Source organism: Tenebrio molitor, chromosome 1, assembly GCF_963966145.1.
Source record: "Tenebrio molitor chromosome 1, icTenMoli1.1, whole genome shotgun sequence".
Lineage (NCBI taxonomy): Eukaryota > Metazoa > Arthropoda > Insecta > Coleoptera > Tenebrionidae > Tenebrio > Tenebrio molitor.
In genome coordinates this window covers 11,776,420-11,800,348 of record NC_091046.1, presented here as the reverse complement: position 1 = coordinate 11,800,348, position 23,929 = coordinate 11,776,420, and the positions used below count along the sequence as shown (strand labels likewise).

Here is a 23,929-nt window from a genome sequence, read left to right as displayed (position 1 = left end):
TTTTTGACAAGCCAGTAAACACGGTTTTTTTAGTTTGATCTATGTGTAATTTTAAAATATCGTCAACTTCGGCAATTAAATTTATCAATCCTCGAAAAATGCCTGGGTTATTGCTCTCAACCCCTTCATCATGTCCAGGTAATGCTATGCTAACTCAAATGCCCCGCAAAATTTTATCGCGTCAATAAGTTTTCTTAAAATATATCGATTTTGTTTTTCATTATGTTTTTGAATTTCAAGGCGATATACCCCACTTAGCTGGTTACGGAGGTCCGTGTTGCCCAAAATTCCAAACGACTGAATAAAATAAATGTTTTTGGCTTATTGCATGCTTTTTAACTTTTTGGCCCAAATGTTTTAAATCTGTAACATCGGTCTGAACCCAGGTAGGATCGCAATCAGCGGATCCGATTACCAAACACACGAAACAATAAAATGAGTTACTTACATCGCAAGCACATAACCAATTAGCATTAGCACCTCTGTTAAAATTTCTTACCACAATTTTACCCTTGATCAAATTTTGTTTACAAATTTTCAGGTTTGGACGAGGTGGACCCAACTGTTTAATTTCTTTCCGCTCTTCAAATCCAAGTCCAACGGCGGTTTTTAAATTTTTAATTGATTGAACGGAATTCATGATAATATTCGTAAATAGCACGACTGAAACCTAATGTTACTACTGAAATCTCGAAATCTCGTTAATCTCGTTAAAATTGAAAATTCATAACCTCGGATGCAATCGAGCTAAAAACAATTCAACGTTCGATGAAGTCCGGTAAATTATGTGTTCCTATTCGCTGTGGGCAAAGTCGCCCTTGCCCACAGGAATAGGCATCGGCGTCATAGGGATTTTTTAACATAATGTTCTCGGAGAACTTGTAGAAGCCTCGTACGTCGTAGGGGAAAATAAACGAAGCGGGGCAAGCTAGTGCTTGCCTACGCCGCGACGCGCTTTTGTAACGCAAGATCCAAATGACGCTGAGCGGCGCGCAAAATACAAAATGCACCCATTGTCACATTACAAAGGCGATTCGAACTTACAATTACAATTTAAATATTTGAATAGACTATATAACGATTTTTATATTTATTGTTATCCTTATTTTACAATTTGTTTTGGGGGGGCATTGCCCATCTGCCCCTCCTGTACCAGCCGCCACTGCAAGCTTGTTTATGAGAAAATGAAAATATTTAAAATATAAAAAGAGTGATGTGTTAAATCCAATGTTTCTTCTTAGGAATTACAATTAACCTGCATATTTCGGAACATCCGTTACAAGGGCAACAAGCAGTGAATTTGTATCAAGGACAATAGTCTGTAAAAGCCTAGAAGACCTGTATGGAAGTGTAACATTTCAACATTAAAAAATAAATGTCAAGATTGATTTTACATTTCAATGTAGTCTCCTTTACAACTGTTTTGAAAATCTGCAATAAAAAAAAATCTGTTCTTACAATTATGTACATACTTCCTTATTTGTAGAAAAAATGTGAAAATTAGAATATTTCAACTCATGAAAGAAGAAACAGTTTTAAAAGGCGACATCTTGATATATGTATTTAAATACATTATAAATTTGCATCTGAGGCGACTATGAAAAGCTGATTTTAGTTTGGCAACCCCGGGTAAAGACCCGCATCTAGTGTTTTGTTTTGTTATGGTTGCCAACCATGTTGTCCAGTGCGAAAATATGCTATAACAATGAATTTGTATTTTTTAACGTCCGTCAAAAAAGTGCAAGTTTTTTCATTCGTTCGCGTTCATAAAATACGTGATTTTTTAATCGGTCAAGAAGCGTTAAAAAAGTGCCATTGCGATGCATTTTTGCACGCATTTTGCCTTAAAAAAGTGCCGTAGCGTGTCATTTTTTAACGCAATTATAAAATTTTTCATTCATAATTAGTAGTTTTTTTAACGAGTTCGTTTTAAAGGTCCACGGGTTCACACAAGACAAAATTTTCAAATTTTGAGTGTCGAAAAAATTGTTATCTAAACTTACGGGGTCCAAAATTTTTTTGTATGCAACGCGTTTGTAAAGTATATTTTTTTTACTCAGCGGATTTGCGCACTCGCTACAAATAACGATCAGCAGAGCACGCAACATTTTTAACACTTTTGCGGCCACGTTTGAAATGAGCTACCCCCTTGTTTTTTTTTTTAAATAGCCTTTCCCCTTTCACCGTACTGGTCTATCAGGTACCTTGCGGTGGGCTTGTTTTTTTCCTCTCTTTTTTTCCTTTGTGTGCGGCGGGGCTCCGGGGTACTTTCCCCGGCCACCCACGCCCACCCACTCTTCTCCTTTTTCCTTTCTGGACAACACAACACGAAATACAGCACAAACATCCATGGAGGCCCATCCGGCCTGGGATTTGAACCCTGCTGACCTCGCGGTGGTGTCGGAAGAGTGTCGCTCTTCCTTCCACCACCCTACCGTGCCCCTGAAAGACATACACACACATCCATGGCCCGGCGGAGGTTCCTACCTTGGAAAAAATCCTCCCCCTTCGGTGAGATTCGAACCCACTACCCGGCCGGGACGGCGACCTCGGAGCACTGTCTCCGACAGCCATGCCGCCACCGAGCTACCTTCTTGTTGATCATGGCAAATGAAGGAGACTTAACTAATATAGAATCCATAATGTTTTTGACTTTGGTAAAAAAATATTTTAATACGGCACAATGCTAAAGATTGTTCGCCGTTGAAAAATTCTATTGACATACCAATAAAGCACTATCCAGGACACACGTATCTATTAAGAATCATGATTTAGATGGCATCAAAACAAATTTTCAAACACCATAATTTACATTCAACATAAGTCAAAATTGAAGAATCTCTTTTGTTCTGAACACTTCAATTTCCAAATTTTTCCCATATTTTGTCAAAAATCGTGGACCATTTAATCCTGTTATGTTAAAGCTCCGCAAATTATTCATCTGACATTTCTCAATTTGGTACTTACACCTGCCACCTTCTTCTTGATAGAAGAAGGCTTGAACAAGAAAGTAGGTAAATCTGTTTTTCATATTTTTTGAAATTGAACTTCTGTCGAAGAAGCAGTATGAGAAACGGTGCGTTTTAGTCCAATTGTTACAAAAGCAGATAATAAAATTACGTCAGACTTTTACGAGGACTGTGTATCAGAGAAAACGCGTTACGGCATAACCAGCCTAATCGACCCATTTATGAAACAGCAAATTTTTAAAGAATATCGGTTTGCAACTTTTGCAATTGGTCCGAAGCGATATTGCAGAATAGAACTTTTAATTGATGCAAATTGCGTTATGGGAATGTAATTTACGTAAGTTAATCGCACGAAACGAGCGCAGTTCTGCATAATGTGCAAGGTTCAAAACCATTCAGTAGACTGCCAAACGCCTTCGTTGCGAATATGAGTAAAAATAAACGACAAATTTTTGGTTTAACGCACGTTACGTCACAAAGGCAACGCAACTAACACTATAATCCGATCAAAACAATTTTGCAGGAGAACGGTTTGCCAAGCAAACCATAGCGGCGCTCGTCGTCGTCAATGCACATAATGTCCACTTTGACGAAGTATCTAATTAACAGTCGTTACATAAACCGATTTACGTAAATTTAAAACGGCTTTTCAGTTTTATCACCTTTGCGTTAATTTAGTGTCGGTTTCCAAAAATGGACAGCTCCTGGGACCCTTTTGACGAAATAATTTGGACGGAGGAATGTCGGTTATGTAACGTCGCAAATAGGTAAACTGAATTGGTGATTCTAAGGCCAAATCAATAAATTGTAAAATAGTGCGTCACTAATTATAAATATTACATATCTACCATTATTAAATATTCGAATGGAACGAACGGTGGATTTTGTTCCAATGTATTATATAACAAACAAGTTAGACACGCCAAACAATATAAATATTATGTTTGTCACGTAGTTTATACTATTGCCATATCTGTGTATAAACAATCACTTAATAAGTCTTACATAAAAGATAAGTCTCCTCTAATCCAATTACACACACCGAGTTCTCAAGATTACGCATACGTGGACATAAGAAATTGAGCAGGGCGTCCTTTTAATGCGCCGCAAGGACGAAACTCGAGCTCGATGTTTACTTTGATTACTAATAAACGCATTTATTCCCCCATAAAATTTATACAGTATCGTAAAAGCCTCCTTTTACCGAATATAGTCAACTGATCAAACGGAAAAAACAAAAATCTTCCGATTACATTTTGCATTACATAACAATTTATCGTTCAAATGTATGCGAGTTCGTTTATTAATCGTGGTAAACAGGCAAGATAATTATTAATACGTTAAAGAAAATAAATATCGTTCAACGTCAAGAAATTTCGGTGAACTCAAGTGAATCGTCTTCGTCTAAATTGGTTACGCTCCAGGTTTCTGAATATTATTATTATTCAAAAGCAAAAAAGCAAAATCGACCATACTAATTAAGATTACGTGGAAATTGTCAAATAATTGCAGGATGCTGTACACAGAGAGATTAAAACAGACAGCTCTGAAGCTCTTACCTCCTGACAAAATATTGGCAAAAGTGGAATAGAATTAATTCTCACGTCACACTGGAGATTCAAATTGTTACTTTCGACTGTCAGCTCTGTGATCACAATGTCAACCGACTTTTTTAGCTGTCTTCTGAAGTTGTCTTTATTTTTCAGCTCAGTTCTTATTTTGTCTTGGCTTTCGCGCTGGAAAACATTTTTCATCTTTTATCGTTTCCAAAATTGGACCAAGAAATACCAAGACTATTTCAGCCTCTCTCTATTTCAATTCTTTCATTTTAATCGTAAGCCAAGACAGTAGTACTAACACGTAAGTGAGATAAATCAGATCTCGTATCAAAAATTTTGACACTTATCTAACCAATAACGTAAATTCAACTTTGACTCTTTAAAGTGTTTTACGTAATAATCAATTGCACTTATTACAATTTAATTATGTATAACATTAACAAATTTGCCTTAAAAGATTTACTTTGGAGTAATTTTAAAGCTTATTGTTCCTCAAAGATTTATTATTAGATTTGTTATTTACTTTTTATTCATCAAGTACTGTAATATTATTACCATATTTACAAAATTGCCATTGATGTGATATGGTATGATACTTGACAACTTATTTTTTTATGGAGGGTGGTTAATAATTATTATTTATTCTTTCTTCCAATTAATCAAGTCTTTATAAACATTTTTATTAAACCTGAATCATAATCACTGTTTTTGATACTAAAATGCGTGCGAAAAAGGGTCTTTAAAACACTAAAGCTTTAAAGGTTGTGTTTCTATATCAACGATTAATGAAATGACACAGATTACTTCGGAAAAGGTATTTCAATTTACTTTTTTTGTTATAATTTTCAGATTGTTTATAAGGGCCTTTAAAGCACTTGCGACGTTAAAAGCACTCCACTACGCGTTGTGATCTTAAACTCGTCGCCCGTGCTTTAAAGGCTTCCTTATAAACTTGTATCACAATATACTATTATGCAACTAATCATGAACAAATAGACCTTAAAAAATTCGTTTTCGCCCTAAATGTTTAGCTTTTAATTTTTGATTAAATATTTATCAATTCGAGTACATATTAAGAGTATTCTAGGGGTTCCACGAGAGATTGTAATCTTATTTGTTTAATTCACACGATGCACCATTGTAATAACAAGAACTTCACACATCATGAAACAAGGTATTTGACCTAAAACGTGAATTACTGAAGTGTTTATAAAAACAATTAAAAAGATTTTGAAGAGAATTTTTTTAAGAAAGTAGCTTGCTTTTGAATCTTTTGAATCTTCAATAGTTAAATAAGCACCACTGGAAAAAATCTTTTTATTTCAACTTTACGCAGCATCCTTGAGGGCGATGAAGAATATTGGTGACTTCAAATTCACTGAAAATCATCTCAAAGAACTTCAGATTAGAAACAATCATTGTTTTCCATCATTTTCAATTGAAATGTATCGTTCGCAAATTACGAATACTACTCTAAAAGAAAACAAAAAACCCTTGTGACCTGCACATGAATCGTTCAAGATTCAAGATTCATTCAAGATAAAATTTATTGATTTTCTTTCTTACCGAAAAATTCATCCAATTGGGAAAAACTTTTTATTCCCTGATTTAGCAAATCTGAAAACATCTTAAACTGGCAATAATTTTTATTCTAAGAATTAATTGGAACCAATTTTGAGAATATCGTAGTAAGATGATATTCTTTAGTTTTCTGAAATTTTCTGAAAATTTGACATCGGCATAAAATTTCTTAGGAATCAATTTTTTCTTATAACTCTTTTCGACAGGTCATTTTGACACAAGTCACGTGACAACTTTTGTCAATCATATTTTTTGTCTTTAAATGAGTGCCGTACCAAAACTTTTGGCATAATTTCCCGCGATGTCCTAAGTATTATTCTATTGCAAACTGACAATAATGCACTAGACATTGACGCTATTTATAACATAAAACTAATAAAAACATAACCTAATTCAACAGATGGCTTTGTTACCAAATTAAACACAAAATTTCCATGGCCTCCCACGTGAATGCATTTTACCTACTACCATTCACAGGAAGGAATTCTTCTGTTTTTTTCCGTCTCCTATTTGTGTGGGCAATTTGTTCTCTGCTTAACAAACGCCAAGAGCAATGATAGCAGTGTATGTACATCTCAAATTCGATTCGAAATTAGTGTTTCAAGTAAAAAAAGCAAACACAGATTTCACAGAAACATAAGTTTTATTCTTAATTTTCATTTATTATGTCTTGTACGCGTTAAACAATAATTCCTTCTTTAAAGGAGCATCGGCAATTATGTACTTATTTCTATTATAAACATTCCACCATTTTCCTTCCATTATTGGAACAACGATAAAATTTGTTCAAAATAAAAACCGGTGTAAACGTGGCCAAACAATGTGTTTTCATCAAAAAGAACTTCTGCAACAGGTTAATTTGATAAATCAAATGAAAATATAAATTCTTACATTTTACGCAACTCTAGTGTGCGTTTCTCTTGGTCCACAAACTGCTTCGAAAAGATAGGTTAATTCGAAACATAGGGACAAAAACAATGTCTCCATGTGACAAATGTGCATGATCATTGATCAGTATTCATTCAAGCATACCGTAATAAGCATAATTAAGGCAAATAAATACAAAACAGACACAAAGTTATAAGTTCTATAAAAACTGGTACTGAATAATTTCAAATTAATGTGATGGTTTTTATGCATCAACCGTGCACATTACATAACAGCATTAAATTTATAATTAACTACCATAAACCCACAGCCGTACACAGATGAGATAAGAAAATTCCCTCAATGAAATCTCAATCTCGACAATTGGACCTCGGCGAATTGAAACTATGTTTAGAATAAGACTATATATATAATATTTTCTATTGTTAGATCTAGATCAAAACGTGCAAGTTTAATGAGGCTGATTGGTGGAGGTCACGTACCAAATTCGAAAGTTGGACGGTCATGTGTGCGAGTTGTTGTGTGAAAGTGAGTTAATAACATGGCACCACCCCAGGGGGTTGGTTAAAGCGTTCAAAAGCTCCTCCGATACGGCAATAACGATAAATTCCGCTGTAAAGAGGCCAGGAAACCGAATTCCTGGCCAAGATAATGGGGCACAAAATTTTATCTGGCGATCATCGAGAGTGACAGTTGAGTTAATTTCTTGTAATCATGCCAATATACGCTGGATTGAAAATGAGAATCGAAGAAAACGTGTCAGAATAAATTCAACTTATAAAAGTATTTTTAATACAAACGGTCAAGGCCACATTCCTGTTTGTTAAATTCTTTTACTAATTGCTTCCTTAAAGTCCAGTGCTTGTCAAAATAGATATTTTTTCACTTCGTGTATCGACACTTTTCCATTTTAGTCTTGGCTTTGGAACGGGCACTTTATGCAAATTTTAAAATATCGAAGAATGTTCTAGAGTAAGTACGGTGTTGGAGATTAAAATAAAAATTGTCATTCTCTACCACAGAAACAAACATGAAGAATGTTTATAAGGACGTACATCATTAACCTTGCACACGATGACAATCTTTTCATAAAGTGATAACAAACATAAACAAAATAAAAATATCAATGCTGCAAGTTAATTTTCTTGTTTTACAGCAATTGTGAAATGTGAATTTCCAGTAAACGGTAAAAAATGTTGGTTTAGTAATCGTATTTGATTATTAATGTTTAACGCTTCATCAACGAATTTAGAATACTGGGTACAACAAATGAATAATTAATGTGCGTGTCTATTAAAATGCGTCAAGCGATCCTTGGGATATTTGTTTTTCCTGGAAAGATAATATTAATTATTATCAGTTATCACCCCGTGGGTTGTGAAATCTCGACCGAAACTACACAAATTCATAGATATCAAAGTACATACTCGTATTTCGCGCCAATAAAACCTCTTACACAATTATCAACATTTATGATACAAAGCGAATATTATTAGTGCCAGTTTGTGAACCCTCGCCCATATTATAATTTCAATTTTCAACTCGAGCTATTACGAGGCAGTCGTTGTTTCCGAATATAAAGCGTTGTATAATGTGCATTACTTTTAAACGTTAAATAACAATTTTTTAAGGTTCGCCTCGATAACATCTGCCAAAAATAACAGCGCACTGTTTGCTTTCAATCGAAACGATTCGCATTTCGCCTGACCGTAAACAATACAAAACTGAGTTAAAAAGTTAAATCTGAATCCAATTCGAGCATTACTCCCAATTTGGGTCAAACTCATTTAGCACTTGCAAACTTGGTCGTAATATCCGCAATATGCTCTATTAAATTCAGCTGCAATATGTTAATGTTACATCATTGTTCTTCATAATTGTCAGTACAAAATCACGTAATAATACGCCGTGTAATTGCACATAAACATCTAATTACGCAAGTGGATTGATTCTCCGATGATAAAGGCGACAGCGAGGAACGTTTTCTGTTGTATAACCGAATGTTATCAATGAATTCGTCGGAATCTGTGCTCACCTGTCAGATCGGCTTTGTTTCGCTCCCTCCACTTCTCCACCAGGTCCTGCACCAGGACGTTGACGGCCCTGGATGCACTGATGTCGGTGGCACAAATAACACAAACGGCACTGTTGGTGCGGTCCAAACAGTCATTGCAAAACGTGTGTCCGCACTCGACGGTCACCGGCCCTTTGAGCACATTCCTGCAGATGGGACAACTGAACAGCGTCACCACCTTCCTGTTGTCGTCCATCGCGTCGAAAAGGGCGCTTTCGAACTGCTTGACGCGCAAGCTGGGCAGCTTTCTGATCCGCTTGTGCTTTCTGATCCTGTCGGCCTCCCTCCTGTAGACTCTCCGTTCGCTCTTGAGCCTCGTCAGGTCGCAGGATCTGAAGTTGTTGAGCGCGACCAGCAGCTCGGGGTACTTCTTCAGGATGTGGTCCACGTGTCGCTCGCGGTGCGCCGCGTCCCTTACGTCACTGACGCCGTAATGTTGCATCGCGACGGCCTCCACCGGGCATGTAACCACGTGTAACGGTGAGTTTACCCAAGCTGGAGGACTATCGATCCTGTTGGGCCACTTGCGCACTACACAGCCGATTCAAAAACTTACCGCAAGACGTTTTTCCGGTGCCACCGACTGGGAAAACGTGTGATTCACTTGTTTATTCAACAGCCTTGATTATTTATAATCCACAAAATTATTATTGCACACCAGTGGTGGTTGCTGGACGCGGTACTAATTGCGTTTAAGTCGGGCGTTACGTAACGGTACCGTCGACAATAAACAGATCGACTTGAAAAATTGGTTATGTAAAACGGGCGTCATACGTAAAGCACATGTACAGTGTTGGCGTTGGCAACTCGTGTGCCTTCTCCTCTCGGAGGCTGTCGACGAACTGAGGCACTTCGACGCGACCAAACTCACACCGCCGCTGACTGATTACCAGCGTTCGTAGAACTCGCTATGACGAATCGTACGCGCATTCTTATCACGATACACCTGGTATACATGGTAAGGTCACGTGTACTGTTATCTCAACGGTAATGGTAATGGTAAATCCTGCACCAGTGCGTTGTCGAATCTTGGTGCTTCCGTCGCACCACCGGGAATCGGCGCTAAAAACACCACGTCGGATACACACACGGTACTCTTGTTTTCATTTTTATCGCGGTACACATGGCGCATGGTATAGTCACGTGTACTGTTATCTCAACGGTCACGGTAATGGTAAATTCTACACTAAATCATAATACCACGGGAACCGACACCAAGAGCATCACTTTGAGTATATACACGGTACTTTTTGTTTTTACAGGAGAAACACATGTGCCACATACGTTTTGCCATAAGACCTACCAGGTTCGACGGTCGTATGCGATGGAAAAAACAGTTACAAAAACAACCAATAAATAAAGCCCATTTACATAGATAACGGAACATATTTACTTTCAGAATTCGTTGTATTATCAATATACACTTTGTAAATCTTTTTTTTTATACATTCTTCGTAGAGTTTTGAGGAGATGTACTATCGACTAGCAAAAAAACTGGTACATGGTGTTGCTTTAGACACTTCCAAAACTCAATAAAAAATGTGACACTCTTCAAGGCAAGTATCTTTGCGCGAACGAGGAAATTGTCGCGGACAAGAGGAAACCTTGAGAACCCCGACAGACTAGGATATTAGGACAACCGGGGAATGGCGACAAGCGGAATGGAGGGCGGTAATCAGAAAGGCTCTTGGTACCCAACATCGAGATTTGGACAAAAAGAAAGCGTAGGGAAAGTTGTATTTTCGTCTGATCCAGGCACTAAGTGGACATGGATGTTTTAATAAGTTAATCCAGAATATGAAATTGAGAAAGTGAGGTATGCAAGTGAAAACTGCCATTGGAAGAGACATTATCTTGTATAACATAGTTGTGATAATGCTCCTGAAAGAAGAGAACTGGAGCTATATGTACTAGAACTGATAATGAAGGTGAAGGAAGATGATGGGTCATAAGACAAAAGCATACCACTACTGTTTCGAAGGGAATAACTGAAAGATAGAATTACATTACAGAAATACATTGAAGAAAAACAGCTTATTAATTCTTTGTGTGATCTTTATATTAATTTCATATTTTGAAAACTTAATGACATAAAACCTCAAAGTCAAAAAATTCCTAAATATTCGGGTACCAACATAACTCGAATGTGTCCAAGTTCAATACAAAATGAATGGATTTTAGACGGAGTAATCGCGTCAATAAACGACGATTTCCCACCTGGACTACCAAATGTTATTTTAACTTCTTGTCCGGTGACTAGTTTTAACATACATGTTTCTGCTGAAATACTGGCTGTGCTATCGATGTCCAGAAATTTTATAATCCATCGGCCGTTCTCGAAATCTTGGAGGGCGTCAGAGTACAGTTACGCCCACGGAATTTCGTCAGTTATTTTACTGTCAATTCGAAAAAAACTTGTGTAACCTAAGCTTTATTGTCACTATGACTGACATTCAACATTTTTGTGAGAGAAATTCTGTCACGCACAATAAAAATTGATTGACAAATTGACATCCATGTCAAAAATTCCAATTTGGGGTTAGAAATATATAAAACCTGCTTTACAGCTAATGTCAGTTGAATGACAACGGCTGACGAAATTTCGTGGCCGTGACTGTACTATTCCGGGCAAAAAATTTCGTTCACCCTTTTCCTGTCATTTCACAAAAATTGGGTGTAGTTTAACCTTTATTGTCATTATGATTGACTAATAAAAACACAATTTGATTGACACATGTCAACATGTGAAGTGAGGTTATTCGTTCCTAAAGGCTGCTTTACAGCACATGAGAGTGGAATGACAGTTGTGGACAAAACTTTTTGTCCACCATTGTACGTAGTGATAAATCACTCTTAAGTTTGCCCGCACCTCGACGGCGGCTTCCCGTTCTATATGAAGCATCTCGTTTCCGTTGGGTCGCACTGACATCAGGGTAAAACATACATACGGTTGGCTTAAAAGAAAAAACGGGAACTGTCAGAAAAAGTTCTGTCAGATTTCATTAAATTTTTATAGTTTGAAACGGCCTTTTAGAATTTAGGTTAAAAAACTGCAGAAATACTACGGCCAAACAGACACAAATTGACATAAATTGACAAATTAAATTTCCAATTCACATTAGGTCAAATTTCATTTCCCGTTTTTTTTTGAAGCCAACTGTATTATTTGCCAAATTTCTACAAATAAAGAATATTGTTAGTTCGATGCACTGCTTCGTTTCAAGATACTGTTACGAGTTAAATTTCCCACAAAATCATTTTTATAGAATACGTATTCTCGAATGTCCGATTACTGTGCGCACGACCCGCGTGATTTTCGTATCCGCCGAAAAAGACCCACGGAAGAGGGGCGAAAAAGATATAAGGGGGAACCAGGACGACTCGAGGAAGTTTCACGACCGTTTGCCTGTGGTTTATGGCAAATATTCAAAAGGGGGAGTTGTAGGAGGTACTTTAGTGTGCGACAGGTGCTGGTACGGCCGTGGTGTAGCTGAAGCAAAAAAAAAGGCACCGGGGGGCACGTTTATTTCAGTAAAGGGGAGCATCAAATTGGGCGCACTTTAATACATGTATCAGATGGTATCAGCAAGAGAGTACAATTTTTACTTATTCTAATTTCTCAATTATACTAATAATTAAAACTAATTTACAGTTTTTAGGTTCCTATTCTACTCGGGTCATTATTTCCCTGAAGTTTATCCAAATGCACCAAGCGTTCACTTTACTTCCGGATCCCGCTTTTGCACGTTGCACCACGTCCGTACTACATGTTCTTCACTGTAAACTCTGTTTTTCTCTATGTCTACGGGGTCACTAATTGTATTGATGGTATAGGCGTCTGGTTTTTATGTCAGGGTAGGTGGTTCCTGTGACCAATGTTGTGTGTTGAACTAAAACGTCCAGATGGAACTAGGAGTATAAGAGAAATTACTTGGGCAACTCTTGGGAGTTGGACATCTCCAACAGATCTGTACATCGCGTTTTGAAGGAGATCAGACTTCATCCTTTCCAATATACTCGTGTGCAATATCTCGAACAAGAAAATTACTCTGTTCGAAGAAATTTTTGTGTTTGCTTAATAAAGCGGCAGAAGATGAAAATTTTATGTCGCGAGTCTTGTTTTCGGAGGAATCAAGTTTTGGTCGACAGGGATGTTTCAACCATCGAAATTTGCATGTCTGGTCGTAAGTACGATAATCCAGGCGCTATTTATCCGCGTGCATTTCAACGTCGATTTTCCGCAAATTTGTGGGCAAGACTAGCGAGAAATTCAATGGTAAGTCAAGTTTGTAAAAAATAAAGAAAGCGATTTTAGGTATTCTTTATTTTCAGATCGGACCTTTTGAATTCCCTATGCGTTTAACAGAAGCAGTGTACGCACACCTTTTAAACATGGAACTGCCTCATTTACTTGAAGATATTCCATTGATTTTTCGCATAAATCAGTGGTTACAACAGAACGGGGCTCCACCCCATTTCAGTCACAATGTGCAAGGTATTTTGAATCGAATGTACGGTCGGTGGACAAATAAAACTGGGACACTTAAAATTTAATCTGTGTAAATCAGACCATTTAATTGTCAATATATTTGTCAGTGTCTATACAATATGTCATACCAAAGTTAACCTATTTGTGATAAAGCCGTAATTAAACGATGCAAATTTGTAAATTTTGACTTATGTGATTGTCATTTTTGTCCCAGTTTTATTTGTCCATCGACTGTACTATCGGTGGACATTAAAAGCTGGGACATCCAAATTTTGCTCATTGTGTATCAGACTTTTGAATTGTCACTCAAAATAAAAATTGTCATTAAAGAACTGAACTTTAACTTGATGTTTCTGACAGTGTATCATTGGTATGTCATAATTTTTATAACCTTATTTCTAAAAAGTCAAATTTACACGATGTATATTTGTGATTTTTGACTTTATACAAATTTGATGTTTGTCCCAGTTTTTTATGTCCACCGATGATAGTACATACAATGGCGGACAAAATTTTTTGTCCACAACTGACATTCCACTCACGTGTGCTGTAAAGGAGCCTTTAGGAACGAATACCTCACTTCACATGTTGACATGTGTCAATCAAATTGTGTCTATAATAATAATAATAATAATAATAATATAATATGTTCTTATGGGTGACAGTAATAAATTTCAAGTTTTAATTTGCACCGTCAATCATAATGACAATAAAGGTTAAACTACATGCAATTTTTTTGAATGATAGGAAAAGGACGAAATTTGTTGTTTACTTTACGACTTCCGCCCAATAATAAATTTGTATTAATAGTTGCGGGCTATACCATGACAAATTATATTAAATTTGTTGACATTATTCGTAACCTAAGTTTTTTGACAGTGCAATAATATGCCAAATTTGACAATAAAATACAGTCGACCAGATATTTCGCGTAGAATGATGAGTATTTTGGAAAACAAACAACGGCCCCATCCGTTCTGTTCTTCCCTAGTTCATCCGCGCTTGATTAACGGGATTGGTGGATTTGATATGCTTATAACTCGACTAAAAAAGCAGATAAGAAAAAAGAATCAATCGTTCCTGTAATGTTTTTGCTGTCGGCACAAGTCCGTTTCCTCTGGGGCGTGAGTTATGCCACACCCTGTATAAGGATTTTGATGATATTCATTATTACATAAGTCAACAGGTGGTGGATCTCAAGAAGTCACTTCGGCTGTTCTTAGTTTTGCCAATGTTATGGAAAAATTGTAATTTAGTGTAAGGTCAGGATCATCATTAATTCCATTTTAAAACACCATTATGTTTCGCCGTTCACCACATTCAAACAGTCATTTTTTTGTATAAATACACACCTCATCCACTCCAAAAATCAGAACTAGTAGAAGCAGTCAATAGTTAATATGTACCTATCAGTGGCCAATAAAGAAAACAATAATAATTGTAGATTGTATCAACTTCACTCGAATGTTAAAGAAAAAGAACCCAAACGAAGAAAACATAACACCAAGTCGTCAAACTAAACCTTTCTGCAAAAATCCAAGACAATACTCCCATATACTCCTATATTTTTTAAAAACAAATCGGTTATGAATTTAATACCATCAAAGAAATATTTTACATATATTTTTTTTAAATCTACTACAATACTCCACATAGTTAAGAAATGTAAACTCTTTACGGTACAGAGCCTTCCTTCAAATTAAAAAATGTGAAAAACAAATAATTTCCCAAGCGTTATTTTACCATCAAGTTGAGAATTGGTACAAGAAATCTTAACCAAAATATTTACTGGTGGGAAATACAGTCTTATGAAATGTTTAATTAAAAAAAAAAAAAAACGACTACGAATAAAATACCTATGTACCTATCTTATTTATCTTTTTTAAATAATAATTCATAAAACTTGACCCGCTCAGTACATACATACATTCGGGTAAGATTTGAATCTCGAAGAAAAGATTCGAAATCCGATAATAAACCCAAGAAAAAATACTTATGAGAAAACTCCACCCTCACGAAATACCCACACAAGTGATGATTCAAGGTTTTCAAATAATGTTTGTTTTATTTATATTTTCTTTACGAATTGTCTATTTGTAACTCTGGACACATTCATGGCTAGATGGGAGAAAATGTACTTACAACTGTCTCTGTACTTAGTTTTTGTACCTAATACCTGTACCTAAATTAAAATTTCAGTCTCAAATTAGAAAGACACCTGACCAATGAAAATGAACCATGTAAGTTTTCATGCGTAAATAAAAAAATCCCTATAAATAAATTTATTTTATCTAATTTAAGTTAGATGACCTTCTATTTACGGAAATTTACACGTGACATGTTCATCATTATTCGAGCTATTTGCGTTACATGGCAGAGATCTTTAAATAATTGCTATTTTCCTTCTTTAAGAACAGTTCAAACACGAAATTGACACCTGCTGACCTGCTACAACGAGTGTTTAATAAGATTAATTCAAGTTTACCAAAACAAGATACACTGCACTGAGACACACAAATAAAGCAATCGTTTTGTAATACATACCTATATCTGTTTTCCAGATTTCCATACAGTTGCTTATTAAAAAGGAATAACAAAATTCGTCATAAATATAGGTACATATTATAAATAATTATTTTGTAACAGTTGTAACTTTAGCTTCTAGTTCAGATGTAAAAATAACTCACGTTGCAACTTCAAAATTCAAGTGGTAATGTGTTAATTATAATAAAATTATGTCAAAACGATTGTTGCAATGAATTTGTAACTATAAAACTGAAACTGTTCACACTCTTAAAACATGTACACACGCGGCCACCCAAAAGTGCACGATTTTTTTCACATTAATAATATTACATAGGTATGTATTATACTTTTACAAGACTAATTTTAGAATCTTGACTTTTTTAAACAAAGGATACATTTGTCACAGAAAAAAATGCATTCGGCACAAACCCCACTGGACAGGTCCCGTTTTAAATCTAGGGAAAAATTGAGAAGTCTACACCAGCTATCGTGCACTTTTGGATGGCCGCAAGTGTAGGTACTACTTTTCCGTTTGTTGAACATTTGTGTTAAATTCTAAAATGTTACCGGAAACAGGTTTCTCAAAACTGCTTCCGTTTTTGCTAATGACCTTAAAATAAATTAATTATTTTTAAGTGTCTTTGACTCAACTATGAAATTTTAGTGTGTAGGGCAATTATTTATAAGTTTACAATACCTCGTCATGCAATGTTGTTCAAGAGGCAGGGAATATTTTCACAACGTACAATTGTGTAAAATGTGACCAATAAAATAGAATACCGTCGGCTTTCTTTAGAAACCGTGTAAGTCCCATTTTAATTTTTAATTTATTTAAATAATTATTAATTATTTAAATGAGTTTCATAATGCAATCACCAGACTGTTTTGATAAAATACTGTACAGAAATTTAATACACATTTTTTGCACCTTACTCCAAAAAGCTAACATAAAAAATAAGAATTTGAAAGGCGACGATACCTACCTACTATTCAATACTGAAACAAAATTTCTGGTATTTTTTGTTACTGGCAATTACTCAAATAATAAACATGTAGGTACTGAAAATATTTAAAATGAAAATGTATAAATAGAAATTTGTTTATTTTGAAACTGACAGAATGTTGTTATTTGAAATATTAGGAGTGAAGACTGATGAGGATTACATCAATAACATCAGATGTCCTCCAGCTTCCCTTTTACATGTTTTTTAAACGAATGCTACAATGCCTCTTATTAAAAAATAGTTATTTATTGTATAATGATTTAGATAGAATTTTATCCACGAAAGAATGTTTAAACGCGAGTGCGAACGCACGAGCGTTTAATATTCTTAAGTGTATAAAATGCGACTAAAACATAACGTTTTATCGACAATCAAAAGCCTAAATTATTATTTAAAATATCACAACGAATATCCCTTCTGAAACTCGGTGAAACTCAGAACGCGAGGTTCTGGTTGCATATGTTATTTATTATTTATTTTTCCATGGTAGTTTATATTTGATGTGCGTAGGTCCGGGAAGGTGTTCGGGAGAGCGAAATGATTAACGTGCGAGTGCTGGTGAACGACTGGTTTATTCAGAGTACAGGTGCGCATGTGTGTATGTGATAACATAAATTTGACATATTCAACATCCCCCCATCAAATTAATGTTCAACAAAAATAATAAAATAAAATTCGTCGATCATGGGTGGATTAAACAGCGTCACATAAATCGCGGGAGTAACTCTGAATTCTTACATTAAAAATTCGCGTAACAAAAAATAACGCGCAGCATAATTAAATAACACAATACAACAAATAAAATACAACATTACAAAAATGATTGGAGCGTAACACGGTTTTTCAGTTATTTACCAAACCATAGTGAGAAATACATGACTGAAATTTAGCAACGCATAGAGGTTTCGTCAGGGCGTCTGCGATCATGTTTTGGGTAGAGATGAGCTTGACTTTGATCTTCGCATCTTCGACCAGTTGACGTATGAAATGGTGTCTGAGATCGATATGTTTAGTTCGTTGACTGAATCCTGCGTCAGATGCTAAGTCGACGGCACCCTTGTTGTCGTTGTGCAAGGTCGTAGGTTCCTCGACGGACGTGGGGTCGAGTTCTGACGCTAAACTCCGTAGCCAGATGAGTTCTTGACATGTGTAGCTGAGCGCCATGTATTCTGCCTCTGTTGTAGACAAAGCAACTGTTGGTTGTTTCTTGCTGGACCATGATACAGGATTTCGATTGTGGAAAATGATAAATCCTGTCGTAGATCTTCGATCTGCGAGGTCATTTCCCCAGTCTGCGTCGCAGTAGGCGGTGATCGTGTTTTCTTCAAGTGATGAGAATTCCATCTTCAGGCTGATTGTGGACTTGAGATATCGAAGTATCCGTTTCACGGCTCTCCAGTGTACAATATCGGGATTCTGATTGAAGCGGCTCAAATAGTTGACTGCGTGGGCGATGTCAGGTCTCGAAATTTGCGTGAGGTACAATAATCCTCCGATCGCTTCTCGATAGGGAAAAATAGGAGTCGTTTCGGTTTCGTTGGTGTGCAAGTCCAGCTTCTGATTCACATCTTCTGGGGTCCTCACCGGGTGACTATCTTCCATCTTGAAACGTTTAAGTAGATTGAGGATATAGTCTGATTGGTCGATGTGGATCGTATGTCGTTTCCAATCTCGAGTGAAATTTATCCCTAAACATTTTGATACTTGTCCTAGGTCTTTCATATGGAATTTTTCGTTGAGGCTGTTTTTCGTGCTCGAAGTTGCGAAGTCGTCGTTCGAGAAAATTAGTATGTCATCTACGTAGACTGCTAATAATTCCATTTTTCGTCCTGCTCGTTTCGTGTAAACACATGGGTCTGTTTGCGATCGTGTGAATCCAATTTTCGTAAGTACTGAGTTCAGCTTGGAGTTCCACGCTCTTGAACCCTGCCTGAGCCCGTACATGGCCTTTCTGAGCTTGCAAATTTGATTCTCCTTCCCTGGTTGTTCGAAGCCAGTGGGCTGCTGGATGTATAACTCTTCTTTCAGATCTCCATGAAAGAATGCGTTCTTCACGTCAAGCTGATGAATTTTCAGGTCGTATTTTGCAGCCATCGAAATGAGAAAACGTAGTGTTTCCATCCTTATCACAGGTGAGTAGGTCTCTTCGAAGTGGATACCTGGAATCTGCGTGCAACCTTTTGCTACGAGTCTAGCCTTGTACAAGGTTGGCTGATCTTTCCCCCTTTTAGTTTTAAAAACCCAACGTGTTTTTAAAACTTTTGCGTTCGGTTTGGGATCTGTCAGAGTCCAAGTGCCGTTTTCCATGAGGGCTTTGTATTCCTCCTCCATGGCAGATTTCCATAAGTGACTTTGCGGGGAATTGAGGGCCTCTTCGGGAGTTTGAGGATCCTCGTCTTCGTTTTCGTGGGTGATTGCGTTTATCTTGTAGTAAACGTAATCGTCGTCTTTCTTGGGTTTCGATCCATTCATCGTCTACTTTGAACTTGATTGCGTTGAGACGATTCGAGTACGAGATGATCTGATATACGTACTCTTCCATTGATTGACATTTGTCGAGCCTGGTGTCAGTTAATGCACGCATCAATGCTATCCTGTTGTTTTGGCCTGCATCCTCGAAAGTGCGAGCGAGGTTGTTCCACGCGTCCTTGGCCGTCGCTGCATCCTCTACGTGGATATAGATGTGGGGCTCCGTGGCTAGCAAAATTCGGGATCGCGCCTTCATGTTTTTGCCTTCGTCGGTGACGTCGCCGGTCACACATTTCCATAGGTCTTCGAGATGTAACGCTGCTCGCATGGCGGACTTCCATGTATTATAGTTCTCTCGACCTCGAAGTTTTTCAAACGTAATTTGATTGTTTGTTGGCGGCATGTTGTTCGTGAGCCTTCACAAAGGACGTTCTCGTTGTTCGTTTCGCGGTTTGTTTCGTCGTTCGTTTCGTGGTTCGTTTCGTTGTTCGTTTTGTCGTTCGTTTTGGCCGTTCGTTTCGTTGTTCCTTTTGTCGTTCGTTTGCACAATTTCCAATTTTCGTGGTTTTTTGGACACTCGTTTTTCTTGCGTTTTTTTTCGGTCGTTCGTGTGATATGGCGGCGTGCGTTCGATTTCGTGTCGTTACGTTCACGTTTTCGGAATTCAATGATCGTGGGTCTCCACGAACTTACGTAAGAAGTGATCGGCGTTGTCTTTGGTCACTTTGCGGGCCCATAACCTGATGTGCGTAGGTCCGGGAAGGTGTTCGGGAGAGCGAAATGATTAACGTGCGAGTGCTGGTGAACGACTGGTTTATTCAGAGTACAGGTGCGCATGTGTGTATGTGATAACATAAATTTGACATATTCAACAATATTCCACTAGTGGATAAAATGCTATTATAGTTAATATGGTTCATAAGAGTGGATAAAAGTCGTTTTAAAATGTTATTGTGGATAAATATAATAATATACATTTTTTTCTGCTTTGCGTCATTTATTTAACAAAAATATGGAAACTATTTTCAAAAATGAACTCCTTAGTACCCAGGGAGTTTTAATTGCAATATGTGATAGCAGTGGAAAGCCATTGTGACTATCAATATTCTCAATAATAGTAATAGGTATTAGGGTAGGAGTAGGATTGTTTTAAAGCACGGTAAAATTTTTGGTTTATTTACTGTTTATTTGTAAATTTCTTTCGTTTGAGAAAGTTTTTATTACCCAAGTTCTTAATCTGAATGTTACCAAAAATAGTTCAACAATTAGAGCTATTATCAAACTACGGGTGATCAAGAAGTTTAAGTTGTTTAAGTTGGTGACACTGGATCGTATTTTAAATCGGATAACAGGAGTAACTTCCGGTTGTTGGTGGCTTGTCCTTGTTAATGCTATACCTATATCAGATATTTGTCAAATAAACCAACAAAACATATCCAGTTGCAGTGTTTTAAATAACCGAATTAAAACATTTTCTCAATTGTACTGCCAAATTAAACAGTCCTTCTTGATCACCCGGTATTTTCCATGTAAAGGTAAGTCTGTTACAAACGCAAAGTAGAAAAAATATTTTTAGAAATACATTCTCGTCCTTAACAAAATAGTTATTTTTATATTAAGTGCGCGAAGAGAGTGTTTTTTGTGCATGAAAAGGTCTTTTACGCCGAGAGAAAGGTCGAGGCAGTATAAGCCTTTGAATGCACAAAAACATCTTCGCGCAAGAAATATAAACAATATTTTTTCTATAATTGATTCAAAAAATTGAAATTAAAAATTCAAATTTTTGAAGGAACTCTAAAGTTTCAATGCAGTGACCATGTTGCTAGGTAACTAATAAAAAACAGTGCGTGAAATGAAAAACAGAAATAGTCGTGTGCGTGAAATTGCATTTCACACACTGTTTTGTATGGTTTCTATGGTTTCGATCTTACTAACAATGCAAAAAAAATACACGTCAGAAAATGACCCACTTCAGGCACAGATAACTATGCGTGAATTTCAATTTTTTGAATCAATTATAGAAAATAGTATTTTATGTCAAATTAAAAGAATTAATAATTATTAAACCTTGTTTAATCTTTGCAACATTTCTTAATTTAAATATTACAACAAAGTTTAATACATCATGTACCCAGTGGACATTCTAATTGAAAAATAAAAATTATGTTTACTTTCACACTTTTTTCTGCAAATTACATTGTCAAAATATGTATCTTTCAATATATTATGCACACAATAATTACTTAAAGCAAACGATGCTAAATAAATAAAGGATTTTTTCTATCACATGATGCAATATAGTTATTTTTATATTAAGTGCGCGAAGAGAGTGTTTTTTGTGCATGAAAGGGTCTTTTACGCCGAGACGAAGGTCGAGGCAGTATAAGCCTTTGAATGCACAAAAACATCTTCGCGCACGAAATATAAACAATATTTTTTCTATAATTGATTAAAAAAATTGAAATTAAAAATTCAAATTTTTGAAGGAACTCTGAAGTTTCAATGCCGTGACCATGTTGCTAGGTAACTAATAAAAAACAGTGCGTGAAATGAAAAACAGAAATAGTCGTATGCGTGAAATTGCATTTCACACACTGTTTTGTATGGTTTCTATGGTTTCGATCTTACTAACAATGTAAAAAGAAAGACACGTAAGAAAATGACCCACTTCATGCACAGATAACTATGCGTGAATTTCAATTTTTTGAATCAATTATATAAAAAAGTCTTATTGTAAAAATGCATAACACGAAATATGTTGATATAACATTTGTCTATACATTTAAGACTTAAAAACTATAATTACGCTCTCAAGCTGTTAATTCATACACAGTATTAACAAACTTGCAGGATTAGAATTAGACAAATTTTTTATAGGGACATTTGAATTATTAATAAAAGTTATTGTGTTTTTACATTTCGTCCTTGCAATACCATGTAACTGTTCATTTCGAAGACATGACATTTGAATATTTTTTCATTGATCAACAGTAATTATTGCAAATTGTGAAGGAAATATCAGTTCCATATGATTAACGGTTTTATAACGGTTATACGTAGGTGTTACGTAATAAAACAAATGTATTATACAGTTATATGGGTATCATTTTTATGTGGGTGGATCAATGAGATAAGCAAGAAGGTGAAATATCTCTGTTCAGTTTTAATGACGTCCAGATTTATTGTTGACTGGACTGTTAATTTATGCAAATAGTTTTATCAACAGGTATCGTTATGACACTAACGTCCTGTAACGTCGCATGAACTACCATCCATTCTTGACTTTTTTTGGGAAATTAGCGTTAAAAATAATTAACATTAATAAATAATATATTAGGCACAAAAATGTAACGTGACATTAAATTATTACGTAATATTTCAAAACAGTTTTTTCAGTTTTCAAAAATTCACCAAACTAGCTGACCTTCTAACTTCTTACTTTAGTTCCATAGTTAAGTAATACAGAAATAAAGTAAGTGCATTAACCAGTGTGGTAACTATTACATAACTAATAGTTCATGGTCATCACGACTTTTTGTCTGATGTTATGATTACAGTAGGTATTAGTATTATACCTTCACTTTACGAAATTATTTAAATTGTTTTTTATGGAAACGTGTTCTTTGGTGAATTAAATTTTAATGTTAAATGCTGTCTGTCAGTGAAGCGTATTTCTAATAATAATCGCCAACTGCTGTAGGTAGGTATTAGTACCTACCTACTTAAGTCACCTCGTTGAAAGAGAATTAGCAAGCATTGGTACAATAAAAAATGTTTCATATCCATATAATAAAGGATTTTAAATGAATAGGAGGTATTTGTTTTAAAATGACAATCGTAAGTACATAGGTACTCCATTTCAAACTACAACTAAATACAAAATACTTTTAAAGTATGCAACTTCTTTTTCACCGTTGCAACAGTTGTATACTCCACTTACTTTTGTACAATGTACGGTCGATGGACAAATAAAACTGGGACACTTATAATTTAATCTATGTAAATCAGACCATTGAATTGTCAATATATTTGTCAGTGTCTGTATAATATGTCATACCAAAGTAAACCTATTTGTGATAAAGCGGTAATTAAGCGATGCAAATTTGTAAATTTTGACTTATGTGATTGTCATTTTTGTCCCAGTTTTATTTGTCCATCGACTGTACATGTGTAGAATCATGATGGGTGGGATCAAAATTTTATTGAAAAATTTCAGTAAAATGTACCCATTTAATTTAGATAAATTAAGTGTAAATATTGTAGAATCAGCCATAGTAAATAAAATATACCATCATTTGGTACATAATTATTTAAGTAAACAAATTCTGACAAACTTTTTCAAAAACAAACTAACACAATACATGAACGTT

At 35.8% G+C, this 23,929-nt stretch overlaps 1 protein-coding gene across 1 annotated transcript in view; it reads right to left on the bottom strand.

Moving 5' to 3' along the window:
• LOC138126299 (LON peptidase N-terminal domain and RING finger protein 3) overlaps window positions 1-10,299 on the bottom strand; it is a 31,261-nt gene extending 20,962 nt beyond the window's left edge. The window contains exon 1 of the mRNA XM_069042042.1: window positions 9,033-10,299. Within this exon, the coding sequence (XP_068898143.1) occupies window positions 9,033-9,513 (481 nt within the window). The 5' untranslated portion in view covers window positions 9,514-10,299. The remainder of the gene's footprint in view (window positions 1-9,032) is intronic.
• Window positions 10,300-23,929: the final 13,630 nt, after the last annotated feature.